Source organism: Calidris pugnax, unplaced genomic scaffold, assembly GCF_001431845.1.
Source record: "Calidris pugnax isolate Ruff unplaced genomic scaffold, ASM143184v1 scaffold103, whole genome shotgun sequence".
In the NCBI taxonomy this organism is placed as follows: domain Eukaryota; kingdom Metazoa; phylum Chordata; class Aves; order Charadriiformes; family Scolopacidae; genus Calidris; species Calidris pugnax.
The window spans coordinates 19,981,173-20,001,466 of record NW_015090990.1 but is presented as its reverse complement, the minus strand read 5'-3'; the positions used below and the strand labels follow the sequence as shown (position 1 = coordinate 20,001,466).

Sequence of the window (20,294 nt, the reverse complement as noted above, 5' to 3'; positions counted from 1 at the left end):
CACCCGGGGGGTCGCTGCGGCCCTGCGGGGCGGCCGGCGGGCCGGCCGGCTGTGGCGCACCTCGCCGCCGCCGGTGGAAGCCGGCGAGGCCCGTCCCTCCCCGATTTCTGACCCGGTACCGGCTCCAGGTCCCTGCCGGCCGGGGGCGACGGGCCTTGTTCTCGCAGGCGCTCGGGATGCTGCCGTTGGGCCCTCGCCTCAGCCGGTTCCTTCCTCCCTTCCCTCCTTGATGGCTGTTGTGTTCTGCGTTTCCCTCTCGGAGGTGTCTCCGCCCGCGCCGCCCCGGGGCCCGTCAGCTGCTCCTCAGCTGAGCCGGGTGGTCCCGTGTGCGCTGGCCCCGCTCGTGTTGAGGTCCCCTGGTGTTAACTGTGACCAAGCGCTGGCCTCCTTAGGATGCCGGCCTCGGCCTCCAGAAGCTCAGCCTTGTGGGTGAAGTGCCGCTGGAGGTGCGAGCCAGCCATCCAAGGCCGGACCCCCTAAGCCTTCCCACCCGACCACCACCGATGGTGTCGGGGTCCCCAGAGGTGTCCCCTGGGGACATCCCCATGCTTGCCCCTGCTGCCAGCGTCCAGGCGTGGTGTTATGTGTAGATGTCATGTGATTTCGGAGCCCTTAGAGCCTTAAAATATGATGCAGGTTGTCAGCTGCTCCTCTGTTTATTAAAACAAGCATAGGAATAGATGCTTGTTTAAGAAATCGGTGCTGGAGGTACTCTAGGTGTTACGTATGCCTGTTACATCCTGTTGGATGGAGTTTAAAACCCGTGTTTGGTCAGCAGCTCTGAAGTTTTAACAGCAGACTCGTTTTAAATGTTGTGTTAATGAAAAACGTGGTGTTGAAGAGCAATGAACTTGGGAGTTTAGGGGAGAGGAGAGTGGCTGTCTGAACATAACACTGAAGTATTTCAGTAAAAACTCACCCAAAACATCACTACGTTACTAAGACATAGGGTCTCATTGTCCACTGTATTTAGTAATGTCCAAGGAAAAACGTTGTAAAATACTAGTTCTGTAGCTTGGTTATTTTTTTGTATTTGTTTTCCTGGATATAAATAGTGGACAAAGGTGACATTTGTCCATTATTGTTTATATTGTTTAATATAAACATATTGTTTATATTCTCTGAAGACCCACTGAGGAATAAAGGAAAAAAAAAACCAATTCTCTTTTTAAGGATGGTGTTTGTGACAGTGTTCATAAACCCAGTAAAAATCCTAAGCAGGTTTTAAAAACTAATAAACGGGTGGAGTGAGAATATGAGAGCAGAAGCTGCTGATGTGAGGAAGCTGTGGTTGGTCACTAATGAACCTGGCGCTAGGGCACAGTTTAAACACAACCTAAAATTCACCTTAATCTTCAGCCACAGCCCAATGGGCCTGAGTTTATGTAGGAGTGTGGGAGAGTATGAACCGGTGACACGATCCGGCCGCAGCAGCGGTGACTTGTCCCCGAGGCTGGGAATTGCCTGGCAGGCCTCTGGTTTGCAACAGACCATGGCTTCTGGTGCTGCCAGGCTTGGTGGGGCAGCTGGGGTACCTGTGTCCCTCCACAGTTGTGCTTGTGGGGTACTGCAGCTCTGACTCTGGGCAGTTGACCGGTCTGTAGTTGAAGGCATGCCTGTTATTTACTGTCATTAATGAAGTGTAAACCTTCGCAGTGTAGATGCATAGTTGGCAGATAAAAAAAGTTGTTAAAAAAATGGAGTCTAATACTGACCCTGACTGGTTAAAAAATAGTCTAGTAGGACATCTTAATTTGCACATACTAAATGGAAAACATGATTGGAAAGCAGGAGGACTCCTAAAATGTGAGTTTAAAGCTTTTTCTTTAATAGATGAGGATCTGATAGTGATCTTGTCTTCTTTAATGTTAATACTAGCACTATTGTATCAACTTAGCAACTTCAGACCTATTATAAAGTGCATTAAACCCATTATAAACCTGATCTTGACATACTGCAGACATACTGTAGTCTCTCAGTCTAATTGACTAAATGTGTCAAAGTACGTGGGGGTTTATATGCATATTGAATGAAGTAGAGAAACCTATAGACCAACACATTAAGTAAGTGCATGCCAAGCAACACAAACTAAAGCAATTTTAAGAGGTAAGTGTTTTAGAACAAGGTGGTTTCACTTCATGGAAACCCTAATTATGGTGGTTGATGTTATAATACTAATGTCTCGCTTCAGACTTGAAACAAATATATTTCCCAGCACCGAGTAAATTCACTAGATGTGATTTATTCCTGATTTTATAAATCCTGAGTAAGGTGTCTGTGCTGGGGCTTCGCAGGAGGAGTGCTTACCTTCATAGAGCAGGGAATGGTGATGTGGGACAGGTGGGTCAGCCTGTGTGAGTTGGTCTGTTTGGCTTGGCAGGGGACAGCCCTTCCAAGGGCTCCGCCTGGAGGTTGCCCTACCTAGGAGAGGTTTGGGAACATGATGCAAGAGTAAATTAAATCTATGCACTCCTCTGTCATGATGTAAGTTGTTTGCATAACATTCTCCTTTTTGGCATGGATGCAGGTGACAGCACCAGGCTGTTCCTTAGGGGTGAACTTTGCTTGGTAATGGAAAACATGGTCTATTATTCATGTTCATTACAGCGATGCCTTGTAGGCCTGCTGGATGCGGGACTTAATTCTGAGAGATGCTGCCCAGATACTGTAGCAGAAGGTCTTTGATCCAAAGGTTTTGTAGCTCAGATCAATGAGACAAGGGGGGCTGAGGAGGAGGTAGTGTGCATGAGCAATATGATGGCTGCACCCGTGGTGGCAGTTGCACCGGCTGGGGGACAAGTGAGGTGAGCTTTCTTTGGAAGATGGATAGTTTTTAAGTCTGCTTCTCTAGCACAGACCTCTCCTGAATCAAACAATAATTAATGACTTAAAAAAAAAAAAAAAAGGGTTATTCAAGAAACATGTTTTCTATTAGCAGATTTTTAAATGTTTTTGTGAAAACTTCATGTGGAATTTCATGTGTTTGCTACTAAGTCAGTTTTCTTGTCAGTGAAATTCTGAAAGGGGTAGAATGAGATGTGATGCCCTTTTGGCTGGCTTTGATTTATCCACACAATGCAAACAGCAAGCTAGTCTGCTCCATGCTTTCAGCTGCATGTTGCTTGGGAGATTAATTGCTGATTTCCATTTTGAAATTCTACTCTTAGAGTATGTTTTCTGAGACTGTATAAATATAAATCTTCTACAGTGATTTTGTTAGGTATTTAATGGGTTAAGCTACTCTAAATCATTTGTACTGACTTCTGATTAACTGTCCTGGGTTTTCTTTTTTCTTTTGTTTTTTTACATTCAGTATACATCCAAGCCTTGATTTTGAGGCTCTGCTTTGTGAGTCTTAATTATACTTTAATTCTCAAAGCTTAGTGAATGGAATATTTATGGTGAATTAAACTTTATTTAAAAACAGCAGTACTTCTTCACCCCAAATTTAACTTTGTTGGTCTGCAAGTGAAGTTTCAATACCTTGTGCTGTAAGTGCCATGGTATTTTCCCTGAGAGGTTTAGGGATTTGTTACCCCAGTCTGATCTGTTGATTGGCTTTTTTTTTTTTTTTTTTTTTTTTTTTTTTTTTTCCTGAGATACAGTGCAAAGTGGGTGTTTTGGGTCTTTTTTTCCAAAATTTTGGGAGGAGTGACTCCAAAGGGAGAGCTGGGGTTTTAATATACTGTATTATTATTGTCCTTATTATCGTTTTTCTTTGTTTTATAGGGAACTTCTTGTAATGTCAGGTTGTCTTGAATAGATTAGCTTTTTATCCTTTCTGATCTTGAAATCCTCTTAATTATTAGAAGAGCCAGAGTAATTAAGGATCGATTTAAGAAATACAAAAGGCAAGAATGCCAAGAAGATACTTAACTAAATGCAGAATACCCATATTTGCCTCTTTCCAGCTACCTGCCAAAAAGCCTCGTTACAGTCATTAAAATGACCGTTGCATTGTCATCACTGAATTCCTCAGTACAAATGTTTTTTCCTCTGTTCCTCAGATAGTTGCTAAAAGGTAAAAGTCTGCAGGAAGGTTGCTGTAGCTGTTTGCAGAAGATGACTGGATGAAAGATGTGTCATAGATGTAAAAGTTTGAAAGTGGATTTTGACTTGCTGGAGGAATAGATAAAAACCAGGCGGCAGCAATCTGTATCAGGAAACTAAAAAAAAAAATAGACTCTAAAAAAAAATAATCCTATCTGTGCAAAGCTTGAAGGAAGAATAGTCTTGTGGTTAACAACTATATTCTTTATATCTGAAAAGAAGCACATGCACTTGTGCATAAACAGGCTCAGAGCCCAAGTGATCTTGCAGAATAATCCCCGGTCTGAGAAAGCCGGGTTGGCCACAAGCTTCCTGTGCAGCTGTGAGCAAGGGACTTGTGCTCCTGGGCCAGTATGATAGGATCACGCGTTGGGGGGAAAGCGGGCAGTTCATATTTTAAATGAAATCTTTTTCCCTTGTAGTCATGTCAGGGGTGACGGGATGAGGAGGGAACAAAGACTTGTTTCCCTGTTCCGAGTTCTGTCGTGGTTTCAAAATGTAAACCTGTGAAGACAAAGCTCATTTGTCGGACGGAGGACCAAGGTGCTTTCTTGTGACGTACATCTGCTGTGCTGTCTGCTCACTTTGCAGGGCTTTCTCAGGATCTTTGCAGAAGTTTCAATTTGTGTGTCGGGGCTTTGTTGTCTGTTTGTGCCTCTTTGCGAGGTTTTGGGGAAGATAGCTTCAAAACTGTTACTCCAGGTTTTCAGTGATGTTTCTTACCACTCTGCAACCTCTCTGGTCCCACTTGTCCTGGCTGAACTGATGACATTCAGCAGGCCTCTACCAAAACTTCATGCTCTGTTATGCCTCAAACGAGTTAAAATTTATATTCACACTGAAACTCATTCTGTTTACTCTCTGAACTTCTCTTCCTTACTCCTATTCTCTGTTGTTCATTTTAAACTTGACGGTAGTGCTGTCTTCTATCCTCCTACTGTCTTGTGGATCAGAAGTTTTTGCAAAGTGAAGATGCAGTATTTTAAGGCTATGGTTAAAATAACCAGTAGATAACTAGTCCCTTCTCACTCACAAGTACATTCTTTTTCCATCTGTTTGATTTGCTGCGCATTCAGTCCTTGACTGGCACGGGTTTTTTGTCAGTAGAAGGAAAGCCCTGTAGATTATTAAGTTTTTGGTAGATTTTTTTTCAGTAACAATACCACTTTGTCGGTTTTCTCCTTTTCAGTCATTTATTTTTAGAATTTAAAAAATTGCTAAATAAAATCACTTTCAAAAACCTGACTCCTAAACAAACTAGTGATCAAAACATTAAAGAATGCCATATGGCTCCTACCAGTCTTGATGCTGTTATATTTCTGAAGAGTATATTCTGTGTTATTAATAATATTCTGTGAAACATTCTTAGGGTAGGAAAATATTTACTGAAATTATTATGCAATACACTTTTCATGGCATTCTTATCCAAGATGTTCTAGTCAAAATACTAAGAGTGGATCTTCTGGATTAATCCTTGCTCAGAACAGGTCGGAAGAAGATGGATGCTGGGGGAGATAAAAGTTATGGAGGGGCAAAGAAGGTGCAGCAACTGAACTGTTTGAAGATTAGCAGTAGAACATTTTTTTTAAATATACCAACTATTCATACAACGTATAAAATTGAAGTCCCATCCCAATAGAAAAAGGAAACCAAATTAAAAAACATTGAATACTAATTGCTCTGAAAGCCCTTGATATAATTTATCTGAAATCAGATGGTTCAGAGCTCATATATCGCAACAAGAAATATGGCTGCATTGTTTAAATCGAGGTAATTTCAATTAATACTTGCAGAGAAGTTGTCCTGACATCCAACTGGTTGAAATGTGAGTTCTATCTTATCATGTCACATGGATAGAATTTATTCTTCAAAATTACATGCCGTAAAGCTCTGATACAGCTAGTAAGCAAGCTGCTGTGAATAGTTGAGTATATACTGGTTTGGGTAGGAATAACACTGAAGCCTCAGTTACGTCACCCTGACATAAGTGGGGCCCTGCACAAGTTCTAGAGTCTTTGATGTCAAAGCGAGGTGAGGCATAAAGAAAATAAACAACAAAACCAAAATATATTAAATGTCCCACTTCCTCATAATGAACATGAGCTAATCTTCCTAGGTGAAATTCACAGATAATAATATAGCAAAAAGAGTTGCCTAATACAATGATTTTGAGCTGGTAGCCTGCTGGCAGAGCTTTTTTTTTTTCTTCTTTTTTTTTTTTTAATTCCTTGAAAGGAAAGCTTCTATTAGCTAGCCTAGCTTGTTTGGGTGGTTTGTTGATTTTAGATGTGAAAGCTGGTTGGTCAAATCAAAGTCTTAGCAGTGGTTATTTTTCACTGTTGCTTGTCGGTTTTGCAGACTTTTTCTTCTGCAAAGGATAAGCGTGGGCATCTGCAGTACAGTTATAATCCTAATTTTGAGGGTCCCTTGTTTAATCTGTAGCCCCATCCTAATTTCCACCTCTCTTCCCATTCAGCCTAGAAATGCAAGCCTCCCGCCAATTTCTGCTGTGGTTGTAGAGTGCTTAGAAAATCACATTTCAAGAGAAGATTGACGAACCTTTTGAAGCCTTCATGAGGCTTTGGATGTTAAATTGTTTTGACAATTAAAAAAAAAAGGATATATATGTGGCTGCATTATTAAATTACGGAATCATGGCTATCTTTGGTTTAGTAGGGAATACTGGAAATAAAGCAGTTAGCCTTGAGGGAGAAAAAGGCAACTTGACAGAAGAGACATGCAAATGCTTGCACTTAATTGCCACAGTAACTTTGAATATAGAAGTTATTTTCTGCCCTAAACATGAAAGATGTTTTATTGGACAACAGTAAAGCTGCCGTTGGGAGAACTTCACAGAACTGGTCATAAAACACACTTTTATTGATGCTGCCATGTACCACTAGTTAGTCTAGACAAATGGCCTTCCCCACTCTGATATTGTATTGCTCAGGAATGTCACTTATAAAAAAGAAGCTGTCTTTGTCCTTGGTTACTGGCTTTGCAGGTCTGTTCCCGCGTGGTACCTTAACCGTGTTATGTTTTATTTGTTTGCAGGGTAACCCTGCTTCCTTGAGAGCTCACCAGATATTGGACGCTTGTGGTAAACCATGGCAGCTGATGATAAGGTTGCCATTTTAACCGATGATGAAGAAGAACAGAAGAGAAAGTATGTGCTTGCTGATCCCTTCAATGGCATTTCCAAGGATCAAGACCTGCCGCCCCCAAATGAATCCCCTTCGACGGAGACAACCACTGTCCCAGATGAAGAGCTAGACTGGTTAGAAAAGCACTGCGTCAAAATAAACAACGATCTTCTGATCTCGAAGGTCTTTTATTTTTTCTTCTATTCTGCATATGGCTCTCTCTACCCCTTGCTGCCTGTGTATTACAAGCAGCTGGGTATGTCACCCAGTCAGAGCGGACTTCTGGTGGGCATCAGGTACTTTATTGAGTTTTGCAGTGCTCCCTTCTGGGGAGTGGTGGCAGATCGCTTCAAGAAAGGGAAGATTGTCCTCCTCTTCTCGCTTCTGTGCTGGGTTTTATTTAACCTGGGGATTGGATTTGTTAGACCAGCCACCTTAAGATGTGTACCAAAAGGCCTTCCCCCAGCCCATCCCACCAACGCAAGCAGCCTTTTAACAACAGTTTCGCAAAATGCCTCGATGTCTTCTCCACTGACCACAGTGAGTACTGCGTCCCCGAAAGCTCGTGGGAAGAGGGACCTGCTCACTTCCAGTCCGGTCACTTTGGAAACAACAGGGACAGCCAATCCTGAAGTTACATTTCTGTTACCTACACAGAGCAGTGACATGGAGTTTGTCTTGGAAAACAGTACCAACTTTATTTTAAAAAACACCACCACTAGCCCAGTCTCACCTGGGAACGCGACTCTAAGTACCACCCCAGCTGCCGTCACCACAAAGCCGATGCCTTCTGACCAAGCTGTGCTGGTTTATGATCAGCAAGAAGTAGAAGCCATCTTTCTACTCATTCTGCTGGTTGTCATAATAGGAGAATTTTTCAGTGCTTCCTCTGTTACTATTGTGGACACCGTAACTCTGCAGTACCTGGGCAAACACAGGGACCGGTATGGATTGCAGCGTATGTGGGGGTCTCTGGGCTGGGGGCTGGCCATGCTCTCCGTGGGAATTGGCATTGACTATACCCACACGGATGTTAGCATTGAAGGTCAAGGATGTAAAGCTCCGGAGTACAAGAACTACAGGATAGTTTTCATCGTTTTTGGAGTTCTGATGACAATGGCATTAATTGTGGCCACCCAGTTTCGATTTCATTACGCGCACTTCAAGCAAGATGAAAATAAGAGAAAAGAGGTAGAAATCTCACAGGTGGACAGAAGTGGCTCCAATGAATCCTCTGATAACACTCCTACCAGTACGAGCCAGTCGCAGTCTTTCAGTTTTTGGGACCTAATAAAGCTGCTGTGTAGTATCCAGTACGGCTCCGTGCTCTTCGTGGCCTGGTTCATGGGGTTTGGATATGGCTTTGTGTTCACCTTTCTTTACTGGCACTTGGAAGACCTGAATGGCACCACCACTCTCTTTGGAGTTTGTTCTGTGCTCAGTCACGTGTCGGAGCTGACTGCCTACTTCTTCAGCCACAAATTGATTGAGTTGGTTGGCCACATCAGGTAAGATGTTAGCCATCGTTAGAGAGCTATACAAAAAATGTTGCATTTCAGGCCTGACCATGGATTGCAAAGTGAAATTCAATTTAATCCTTTTATTTTAAAGTTCTGAGTCCTGCTCAGTTACATAGCTTGCCTGATGGAGTTTTGTTTATTTTTAGGAGTTGAAAGTGCTCTGAAATGCTTCCTATGCATTTTAGTTGTGTGTCTGTATGTGCATTATGCCTGACACCGTAACCTTTTGCAGACGGTTCCAGAAGACATCCTAGTTAGAGATCTTTACAAATTGTCACCCACTCAAGGATTGTCTGTTTTGATGTATAAATACTGTTAATTTTACAATATTTTTACTGTGAGTAGCAGCGTTCTGGAAACCTCCAGCCTGCTTCTCCTTGTGGGGCAGTTCTTTGCCCCCACAGTAGCCTGGAAAGGTGTCACTTGCACGCTGGGAGGGGAGGAGGATGAGGTGAAGCAGCTCCTGTGCACATGCCCTGGTAATCAGACTCTGGGTGTTGGCAGAATGAGGTTGCAGCCTGGTAGTGTCACTTACCAGCTCAGTTCCTTGCTCTCTTTAGTTGCGTGTGAGCTACTGAAGTGAGATGGCTGTGCAGGGTTTCTCCCCTAGTTTTTGCCTTCTGTAAATAACTACTTCCAGCATACTAGTTTTCTACAAAACTCACAATTGATTTAATTTCCGCATATTCTAAATCCCTTTGCTACTCTAAAAAAAGCTCAGAGTAAAGATAGGGGGGAATCTGAGTTAATGAAATTATAAAGTTCGAGGTTTTTTTCTGTTTACTTAGGTACTCTGTACAACTGAGCAGAGCTGTGTGCTGTTAGATTCATGTCTTTTCCAAATGCCGTGCTTATAATCATACAGTCATTGAGATGTAAGTTTTTTAAGCTGACTGCACTAGTTTTTTTGTGCATTCTGTTTTGTGGTTTTGCTCTTCGGGGTATTTTTTGTTTAGTTTTTATTGGGATGAATTTTTTTGATACACTTGATCTCTACTAAAAATGTTTGAGATGCTTAGCATGGTAATTTAAGAAATTACTTAAAAGATGGGTTGGGTTTTTTTTTCTTTGAACTGAGGAGGATCTCTTTACTTTGAGTCAGTTTTTAATCTCTGAATTTGACAATAATTAGTATGAGAAAACATGACACCTTGCATGCAAAGACGAGGAAGGATATGATGATGGAGGAGTGGTGAGAACAGATCACAATCGTGACAGCTAAAGCTAGCTGGGGTATGCTCTTTCAATGTAAATTGTTACAGTACAAAATTCAGGCTTAGACTTCAGTTAGAGAAAGAATGAAAAGCAAAGAAAACCAAAAGAATGGTAGTCCTGTGAATACAATGAAATAGAAGGGGATAGGAGCATTGGCCAGTAAAAAGGAGATGATGTACAGGATTAACTCCTGTTTTTTTTTTTTTTTCCTTTGCACTGTTAAGCCTATGAAGCCAAGATTGGATCAAGATTAAGTTGTTTAAACACTAGCTCCTATTAGCAATGAAACAACATCCTTTATACCTACACCTGGGAAACGCACATTAGTCATATTTTAATGTTACCTAATGCTTACTTGTATTTAGTCATCACAGTTTATGAGATGTCTCTTCCTTGCCTTTTGTCTTGTGCTTTTTGAACTTTGTATAATGCATGGTTTGTTCAAGAGGAGGCAACTTTTTTTGTAAGGAACGTATAGGAGATCATGGCTCATATTCTTTGATAGTTCTGTATGTGTCTGCTGCCTTATAGTACAGATATTCATTCTCCCATTAATAAGGACTAATAGCCTCGAACTATATATCCTTCTTGGAACTGTCTTAGCCAGAAGCATTTGGGATTTTTTTTTATTTTTTAAAATAGCTCAAAATTCTTTCTTTACTGTTTTGGCATAAAAGCAGTTATATGTTTATGGGAATTCTGCTGTAAGGTCTTGTATGAAATAAGATAGAAGTACCTTTTAATCCACAACTGGCTGCGAATGTTTCACAGTTAGAGGGAAGGTGACTTGACATATCTTTTTGGTAAGGTGACTTCAGTGCGGAGGTGGGTCTCACCATACATTGACTTCTCTCACTAATGTAAAAAAAAAAAAAAAGTAAAAGGGTATTTGCTCTTTTTCTTCTGGGTTCTTAGACTCCTAGACGTGGACAGTATTTTCTGCAGTATTTATTTTAACATTATCATTCAATCTTTCCTTCCTGTCCTAATTCTTTGAAGACAGGCACGATTACCACAATTGCATGCACTGGCACAGTAGCAGGAAAAAATGTTATTGACTGTCCTTTGCAGAACTACAAGAAAGCAGGCTTTACAGCTTTGTCACAGAGAAGCTCAGTTTTCCTTTTCTAGCCTTGTAAAGCTTTCTGTTTCTACCATCCTATGTGTTGCCATATAAGATCCTTAGAACATTTTGAAACCTATTCTGTTTTCACAGCTTTTTTTAAAACTAATGCTCAAATTTTTGTCCAGGCATTCTAAGCATGACCATACTAAACATATGCTGATTAAAATGCCTGATTTCTGACTTCATTAGCTTTGCTGTTCATATGCACGTGCACTGCATGTGTGCATATGTTATACATGCTGCTAGTGTTTCCAACATTGTATATTAGCAGGTCATTAGATGGAGTAACGACAGTGGTCTGTTCAGCTAGAAAGCTGTTCTGTGATTGTACAGATTTATGAGGGGAAGGAATATTGCAGATGTTAGAAGAGTATTTTTTGCCTTACCTCCTCCGGCCACCTTCTGAGAGATGACAGAGTAGATTTTCCTTTAAAAATAAACTAAAGAGTTAAAAAGAAATAAGTCATCAGAAAGTGTAGTGAAAGCCACAAGTTCTTTGAGGGGATATTGTGACAGAAAAACATACAATCTTGACTGATATTTAGACAGCATTGTTGAATGGTATAGAACTGTAGAATGGTTTGGGTTGGAAGGGACCTTAAAGATCATTGAGTTCCAACCCCCCTGCCATGGGCAGGGACACCTCCCATTAGATGAGGTTGCTCAAAGCCCCATCCAGCCTGGTTTCAAACACTTCCAGGGATGGGACACCCACAGCTTTTCTAGGTAACCTGTTCCAGTGTCTCACCACCCTCACAGTAAATAATTTCTTCCTAACACCTAATCTAAATCTCCTCTCTTTCAGTTTAAAACTGTTACCCCTCGTTGTGTCGCTCTGCTCCCTGGTGAAGAGTCCCTCCCCATCTCTCCTGTAGGCCCCCATTAGGTACTGGAAGCACTCCTAACTGCCGTTGAGTTTAGGAAGATGATGTTAATCTCTCAAAATAACCTCCTACTTGAGGTTAAATTTGAATGTGTTTATCTGACCACAATTACAGCATGTGAGTTTTTATAGGAAGCAGAGACTTTATAGGAAGTAGTCATGGCTGTAAACAGCTTAGTCTCCTTAACATAAATATAGTTTCAGTGCTTTAAATGTTTAACCTGTAACTTGAATATGGTGTCTCTGTGGATACTGCGTGTAGGTTTCATAAGGAACATCTGTTTGTGTTATCCACTTAGGTCTGATAAAGAGCCTATGTGATTTTTATAAATACATTTTTGAAAAGACTCTGTAAATACACAAAAGTTCTCGTGTGACGTACCCCTCCGAAAGCATAATTATATAAATCTACATAAACTGTAATTTACCTTAAACTCTTAAACTCTGAATCCAAATCTTTCTGCAAGTGTTAAATGCTGGAAAAGCAGAGCTAGCAGAGTATGTTACTGGTGAAGGAAAAACTATGCAGCAGGAGGAGACCCCTTCACATCTCTGGTCTGGCTGTGACAGGGAACAGTTGGGAAGAAAGTTCTTGGTACGTAGACAAAAGTTTTTGGTAGAAAAAAGTTAAATTCAGCTGGCAAGAACTGGTCCTAAACAAAGCTCTGGGCACTTCTGTATTGCTGATGAGTAAAAACCAAGTATATGGTGAGGTTGTTCCTTGATGTCCCCAAGAGCGTGCATCACCCTGAGCCTTGCTAGTAGGGGAATGAAGAAAGGAGCCTGCAGACCTTGTGTTTGCTTACCTTTTGTGGTAAATGTGTCCTCATACACTTCAGAAATGTCATTGTACATAAGGATTACATTAAGTTGTGGCTGTGAAAGGAACTAAGTTATTTCTTTGGAACAGAAGGCATTAATTAAAGAGGGAGATGAAATTTATGAAGCACAGCACAAAGAACAAGTTTGTTGTCTTTCTTGTATAATGCAAAACTTTTTCATGGTTTCCCATGTTTTCTTCAATGAGTGCCTGGGCCTGTGTTGCCTAAAGGCAGTTTAACCAGCTGTGCATGGGCCCAACACGTATCTGGAAGCAACACAGCTGGGTCTGGTGTGTGATGGGGGTTGAGGAACTTACCCAGCTTGTTGAAAGTAAAATATATTGTCTTCTGTAAATCCATGTTGTTGTGAAATGCACAGACCTGTCTTTATAATTTTGAATGTTTGTGGTATCACTGACATGATGAAAACTATGGTACTGGGTTTTTAGCTGTCAACATGTGTATTTGGAGACTTCAGATGTTAACAAGATGCTGCATTTTTATGATTGTGTCTCACTCTAGATTTTTCAGTGGCTAAGCACCATTTAATTAAATCTTGGTCTGCTTTTGCAGAATAACTAACTAAAAAAGCAGCACAAAGAATAACAAGCCCTTTCACAGTCTCTATGCTTACACCTTAATTATCAATTGCATTTATTTCACTTGTGCCAAACCAAGGGTCAACCAAGAAGCCGTATTTGGACAATAAATTATCCTTGTCCCTGAAAAAAATCTTTAAAGGTTCCGATAGCATATTTTCTCAAGCTAAAAGCATGTTTTGAATTAAGTCTTTGTTTCCTAAGACCCATCTGAAAATAAGAGAAAGATAGCTCGATGAATAAGCAGCCCGGAGGTAAGCTAAGCAAAATCTGAAAACTGGAAGGGAAATAGTCATCAGGTTAAACATGCAATGGGGAAAGCGCTGCACAAATAGGTTTTGTGCTTCATTGTTTAAAAACTGTTACAAGAGCTTTTTTTCCTCTTCGTTCTGAGATGCAGCATCTGCTGCTTTTCAACAGGATGGTTAAGTTTTATCCTGAGGCATGTTGTTATAAACCATATTGCTTCTGTGGGATGTGTTTTTAGAGTAGTTCTGAGCAGTTTGCAGATACTGGGACTATACACTTATATTAATTAGGGTAAAATTAATTCATCTAATAATATAAGCCTGCAGCAGGCTTACATTAAAGTGGAAGAATGAATCTCTGAGCAATTAGAGAAGATTGTTTGGAAGTGATGTTGTATGTGCTTAGAAATGGTCTCTCTGAAATACAATCCTGTGTAGAGTGTGGCATGGAAATACAGAGCTTAGTTAAACTTCCAATGGATCTGCTGTCCCTTTGAATTTTTTTTTTCCATTAGGATTTTGATGATAGTCTTAAATTTAGCCTGGGTTTGAATATGCGTTTGGTGTGGGGTACAGGAGAGTTTGTTTGGGTGCAAGACTTAAGGGCTGTGTGTTGTGTTGAGCAAATGCTTTAGACTGGCAAACTCTTTGTACACGTGCAAATGATTTCTGAAGCAGTAAGGTATATTACAACATAGCAAAAAACGAAAGTGCAAACTATTCTGACTTCTCTTTTCCTTACTTCCTTCAGAGTGCTGTATATTGGTCTTGCCTGTAATACAGCTCGATATATTTACATCTCCTATCTGGAAAACGCCTGGACTGTTCTTCCAATGGAAGTGCTTCAAGGTATGACAGCACAGTAATACCCTTCCAAGTATAACTTAGGTGCTTACATTTATCTTGTTTTCAAGTGAATTGTGATTAAGTAAAAATCTGATATTTCTCGGGGTTTTTTTGACCACAAATATCCCGGGATATCCAGGGTCATAAAACACTAGTGTTTATCTTGGGAAATATTTGACGTCAAAAGGGCGGGTTTGCATTTGATTGTGCACAGTTCTCTGTTTATTCAAACAGAACTGTGTGAGACCAACACACCCTTTAACTAAACAAAGAGACAGAAGCACAAGCTGGGTACACACCTACCGCAAATCCTGTTTGGTGGTAAATGTGAACTTCAGTGCAAAAGGTCGATTTCTTGAAAGGATGCTGTAAAAAAAAATAAAATAGCGTAGTCTGAGTCATTCTGTCTCTGTTAAAATATTTTGTAGATTTTTAGTTGTATTGGTTCATCAATACCTTTGGACTATAGAATTTTCTTTTTTTAATAGCTTAAGAGGAATTTCTTTCAATAGCTTTGTTTGTGCTACTAGAGCTCTTTTAAGATACTTGCCCTTTAACTAATTTAATTAGAAGGACAGAGGTGTGGTTTATGAAAAGTATTTTGAGCCCTGTTTTCAAGTGGTGCTGTCAAAGAAGTCTGTAAGATCTTTATTGTCATGGTAAAGTATAAATTGTTCTAACTTACATTTTACGACATTTTTCCATGTCTTTGTAGTGGGTACCACTTCTCAAAACGAGGAAAAATCTAAACTATTTTACTTTTGTTTCTTCAGTATTCGAAGAATACTGAAGTATTTGGATTTTTAAGCTTGCAAGGGAATGGTTAATTTAAATGCAGAAAATCTTTTCCCTGCCTTTAAAAATAATTGTACCGTCTTTATTAAAGCCACTATTCTGGCTTTATACAATACAACTTTGAAAATTTTCCACAGATTATACTTAGAAGGTTTATTCTTCCCTGTGCGGCATAATTTGACTTTGCATTAACTTTTTCTACAGTATTTACAGAAATCTTTGTAAGGTAGTTTTTAACTTGAGTTATAAAATGCCATTGGTGAGCACATCTGTTTGTGTCCTGGCTCCTCCCGTCCCTGCTAACAAAAGCAGTTTATTGTATTAAAACTGCTACCACAGCAAGCTTCTGAATTTTGTTATTAAAAATGCCCCAAACCGCAGCTATTGAATTGATACTTCACCATTCTTACTAAGTGTTAAAATAGGAAAATGTCACAAAAAAGAATGCATATGTGTTATACTCTTGCCTGTTTGAACATCTAGGGCTAACAAATGATAAATACAAAGCTTTGGATATTACCTTCTAGGTAATCCTGGTTTAAAGACACCCCAACTCAAAATATAGGAAAAAAACCACCAAACCACCTTGTGTCTCAAGAGTCCAGCCCCAAGTGTGTGCCCAGGTGCATCATAGGAGTACAGTCAGGGCTGAGAAAGAAGTTTCTGTTACTTTGAATCTTGTTTTTATTCTGTTGAAATTTCAATATGAATTGTTACATATGTAAAGCAAACCTTTGCTTTTATAAGGAGGCTCTGAGGGAGCTGTTTTGGTGGGATTTTTTGGTGTGGTATAATCTTGAGTAATCGAGATTAAAAGAAAAAACTAAGGACCTTCAAAATAATACTTTCTCATAAATGTATCTGCCAGACTGTATCTATATCTAGCCGCTGCTGAATCACGTTCACTTGGGTTAATCTTGCTGTTTTCAGTTATTTACATTCAGCAAATGAGAAATTTAAAAACGAAACAAACCCGCATACACACACCACAGACACACCACACACACCCCCCCCAAGCCTTTTCATGTTCTGTGTGCACTTTTTAGCCTGCATCTAACATGGTTTATCAGTGTCCATAGTGTCCATATAGTACACTATATGTCCGTGAAGTCCATAGGTACACTATATGTGTGTCTGATTACTGCCACTACATTTGTTACGTTTTCCATAATCTCCTTCAGGTCAAGTTTGTCTTCCTAGAAGTGCTCTTGACTTTCCCCCCAGCTCAGCTCCCCTCTCCCCCCTTTATTCTTTTCCCTTCCTCGCTCTTACTGGTTTTAATTTCTTCCTGATCCATTATTTCTTTTGCAGCAGTTACCAAATCGTGTTTCTTTGGGGCTTGCTTTCTTTCCGACACTGAATGTCAGTAGGTGTAAGAGGTGATACCTTAATGAAATTTGGTGAGGTAGAAGCTCTCATTTTTAAATGAGTTTGTTGAGAGAGGGAGGCAAGAGTTGTAGCTGCTTTGTATATATAAGGATTAGAAGTATCTAAAACCAAAAAAAGAGTAGACTATGCAGAACATGTGGGTACCATGTGGGCCACGTGACTGCATCAAGTTTATAGGTCTCTTAAATCCCTTGGTGAAGTCCTTGTTATAATTGTAGATAATGTTTTTTCCAGGAAGCTGCCAAATTCTATGTAAATTCCAGTTCCATCAGCTGGAGGGGTTTTAAGGTCAACAATAGTTTCAGCTGACTTTTGTAAAGAATTTATTTTTCTTTTTAATATGCTTCTGCAATACAAGAAGGATTATTCCCATGTGCTGTGCTGAAGGGCACGGAGAGATTTCTGGAAGATGACTTTGCAAACTGCATCTATTGATGGTAATCAGAACCATACTGTGTTTCAGTTGCTGTCACTGTAACGGGGGTGAGGAGGACTCTTTTAAGAGCATTTCACTCTCAAAGGAGTAAACAAGGAAATTTAAACTCACCTCTTAATTTAGAGGTTTGAGTCTGTGTGCCAAATTGACTTGCACACGCAATGTCTGAAAATAAGAGCTTGTGCTGAATCTTTAATAACTGAAAATTCTGAGACATTCTTGTAGACAAATGCATATAGTGTGTATGTGTGTCATCTCTCTGCAAACAGGCACTCTTGTTCATTTCACACTTAGCAGATTAGGTTTTGATATGCTAGCTTGCTGCAATTGTTGTTCCAAAGCAATGGTCCAAATTAGCTGGTTGCTCACTGATTTGCATAATAGGATTTTTCTGAAGTGCAAAACTGTATCGATAACCTGAAAATTAGCTATTTTCACTTAGCAGTCATCCTACAAACTCCAAAACAAGTACTGTTCTAAGAAGTGACTCCTACTGAATACTCCAGCAACACAGTTATGTCTAGAGAGCAAAAACCTTGGGTCTTTAACTGGCAATAATTAGAATGTATTTCTCTTGAAATAAATTTGGCTCCCCAAATCTTCAACTCTTGGTTTATATGTAAATTATCCTGTTTGCTAAACAGTATTATTTTGAGCATAACACTGGGATTGGTACACTTCTTGGAGCTATAGTCCAGGTGGTGAAATGGTGGTTAGTGGTTTTAGCAAATAATGTCACAACATATATATATATTGTGAACAACTTCTTTTAAAGAAAGAATTGTGATTAGCAGTAATGCAGACCAGACTTCTTGTAAAAGTTGCTGTAAAAACTGTTCCAAATACTCACTGTTGTATAAATAATGATAAAAAAAAAATCACATTAGTAATGTGCACATACATAAAAAAAAAAAAAGGAAAGAAAACCCCATACCTCTAAAGGCAAGTGAAATAAACTGGTTTAAAGCTGTGGATTTGTTTTCAGAGGAACAGGAACACTATGTTCTATCTGGAGTGTCTAGTAAAGGTAAAAACATCCAAGAACCTGTTGGTTAAGTAGGGCCTTTTGTTTTCAAACAATTGTGCTTCACGGTTCAAATGATTCTGATGTGTTTTTGATTTGCCTGCCTTTAATACTTTACTTACTCTTTAATAGCTGATTAACCGGAATGTTTTATATTAATTGATAACCTTTCTAAAACAAAACCACATTATCTGTATTAGATTACCTTTGCTTTGTTATTGGTATAGTTCTTTGTTGCTATTTTCAAGGCCTATGTGAGTCTGCGTTAAAAAAAATAAATAAATTAGATACTTAGTGACTTTTAAAACTGAGCATTTTTGGATTGAAAATCTGAGTTTTAAAACCTTAAACTGTAAGTGGTGAGGTAAAATACACTCACCCTAATGTAAGCCTTTTATTTTTCAACAAGATGATGTACTATTTGCCAAAACCAGCTCCGCAATGTGTAAAGGTGGCCTTTACAAACCCAAAGCTTGAGAAATTTTTATTTAGATTTGGAATGCAAATGAATATATGGCCTGATGGACACCTAACATGTCTATACCTGAACTGTATCGATTCCATACAGTGCTATTTATCCTTTTACAAATAAGCAAACCCCAAGTTTTTCTGTGAGTATGTTTCAAAGTCATGCGTGTTCTTGCTCTTATGAGTCTTCAACCTAAATGCGTAAGTAATTATAGAGTGTCCAACTGTTGATTAGTAAGTCAAGTGTAGAGGACAGAAGCATGTTGACTGAATCATCGGTTGTGCCAACATTTTTTTAAACTCGAGGCAGTAGAGCGCAGGCATTGGTAAGCTGTGATGACTATTTTTAATACTACTCAAATAAGAAAAAAATATTCCCACTCAATCTGAGGGTTGCAAAATAGTTCAGGCTTATTTAATGTGTGACGAACTACAAAACTGTGGGGTGGGTTGGGGTTGGTTTCTTTTTTTTCCAGCTTCTCCACAACCTTGCCTTTTCCTGTCCTGTTCTTTCCCACTCCACAAAAAAAAAAAACCCACCAAGCAGGTGCTCAAAGGCGAGGGCTCCACCTGGAGCGTGTTTCTGCGAGCTGCTGGTCAATCACTGTCTCATCCCCTGAGCTGTCCTTCTTCTCCTTTAGGAAAAAATGTCTGTAACCTTGAATCTACATAGATTCACAGGAGACATCCCGACTCTCTGCTGGAGAGCTGGGGCTGCTGTTTATAGCAGTAGGACCTCTGCTCTGCCGCGCTGGGTGCCCGGAGGGGGAGTGGGTGCCGTGCGAGGCGGCAGCAGCAGCGTGCGGCAGCGCCTACATGGATGCCGTCATCGCGGGAGGGAGGGCATGCTGACTCCATCCTCTAAATAGCAGGCGTGAAAATCAGCATCTTTGGCCTACCCTGAGGAGCTGGCGTGCTTTTCCCCGTCTGGACCATTCAGCGCTGAAGGCAGAGCGTGTTGGTGTTGGGTTCAGAAAGAGTTTGCCTGGAGGCGGGTGATTTGGCGGGGGCGGGGGGAGAGCGAGAAGGGCAGGAGGGAATTAATTCTTGCCTCTGAAATGACATGGATATCTCCAAAGCTGTTTGGATTTTATGACCTTTGCACTGCCTTCATTGTGGCAGTGTGGAGACCACTGAGAGGCGTCAATGCTTTAATTGCCTGCAGCTTATGAAATCGGGACCGTATTTCAAAGCCCTGGGTCACTCTTGGAAGGACAAGGAATCTGGCAGAGAGACTTTTAATGTGCTTTATTCGGTCTTCCTAGGGACTGTGTCTCAAGAAGAGACGTGAGGTCATCTTAGAGGGAAAAAGAGCTATTGACAGACTCTGCAGGAGAAGGAGTCATCCTGTCTCCCTGTGGTTTGGTTGCCAGTATCCCATTACCAAAAGCTGATTTGTGCTTCACAGAACATTTGTCAGTGAGGGGATTTTGTTGTTGTTCTCCAACGCATGCTCCCATGGGCGAGGGCAGTTGCCGTGGTGTTGTGTCAGTACCTTCTGGACCCTGTACTCCTCACAATGTCCCATCTCTCTAGGTGTCACACATGCGGCTATATGGGCGGCTTGTATTTCGTACCTCAGCGCGGCGGTGCCTCCCGAGCTCAGGACGTCAGCCCAGGGAATCCTGCAAGGCCTCCACTTGGGTCTGGGCAGAGGATGCGGGGCTATGGTTGGAGGAGTTTTGGTCAATTACTTTGGTAAGCAAAAATTGTGTTGAAAACTTTTATTTA

General features: G+C 40.5%; 1 protein-coding gene across 4 annotated transcripts in view; it reads left to right on the top strand.

Moving 5' to 3' along the window:
• The window catches only part of MFSD6 (major facilitator superfamily domain containing 6), a 48,584-nt gene that overhangs the window by 20,565 nt on the left and 7,725 nt on the right, over positions 1-20,294 (top strand). For all 4 annotated transcript variants that reach the window (XM_014954328.1, XM_014954330.1, XM_014954332.1 and 1 more), the window contains 3 exons: positions 7,105-8,701; positions 14,357-14,454; positions 20,100-20,261. In XM_014954328.1, the coding sequence (XP_014809814.1) occupies positions 7,158-8,701; positions 14,357-14,454; positions 20,100-20,261 (1,804 nt within the window). In that variant the 5' untranslated portion in view covers positions 7,105-7,157. The remainder of the gene's footprint in view (positions 1-7,104; positions 8,702-14,356; positions 14,455-20,099; positions 20,262-20,294) is intronic.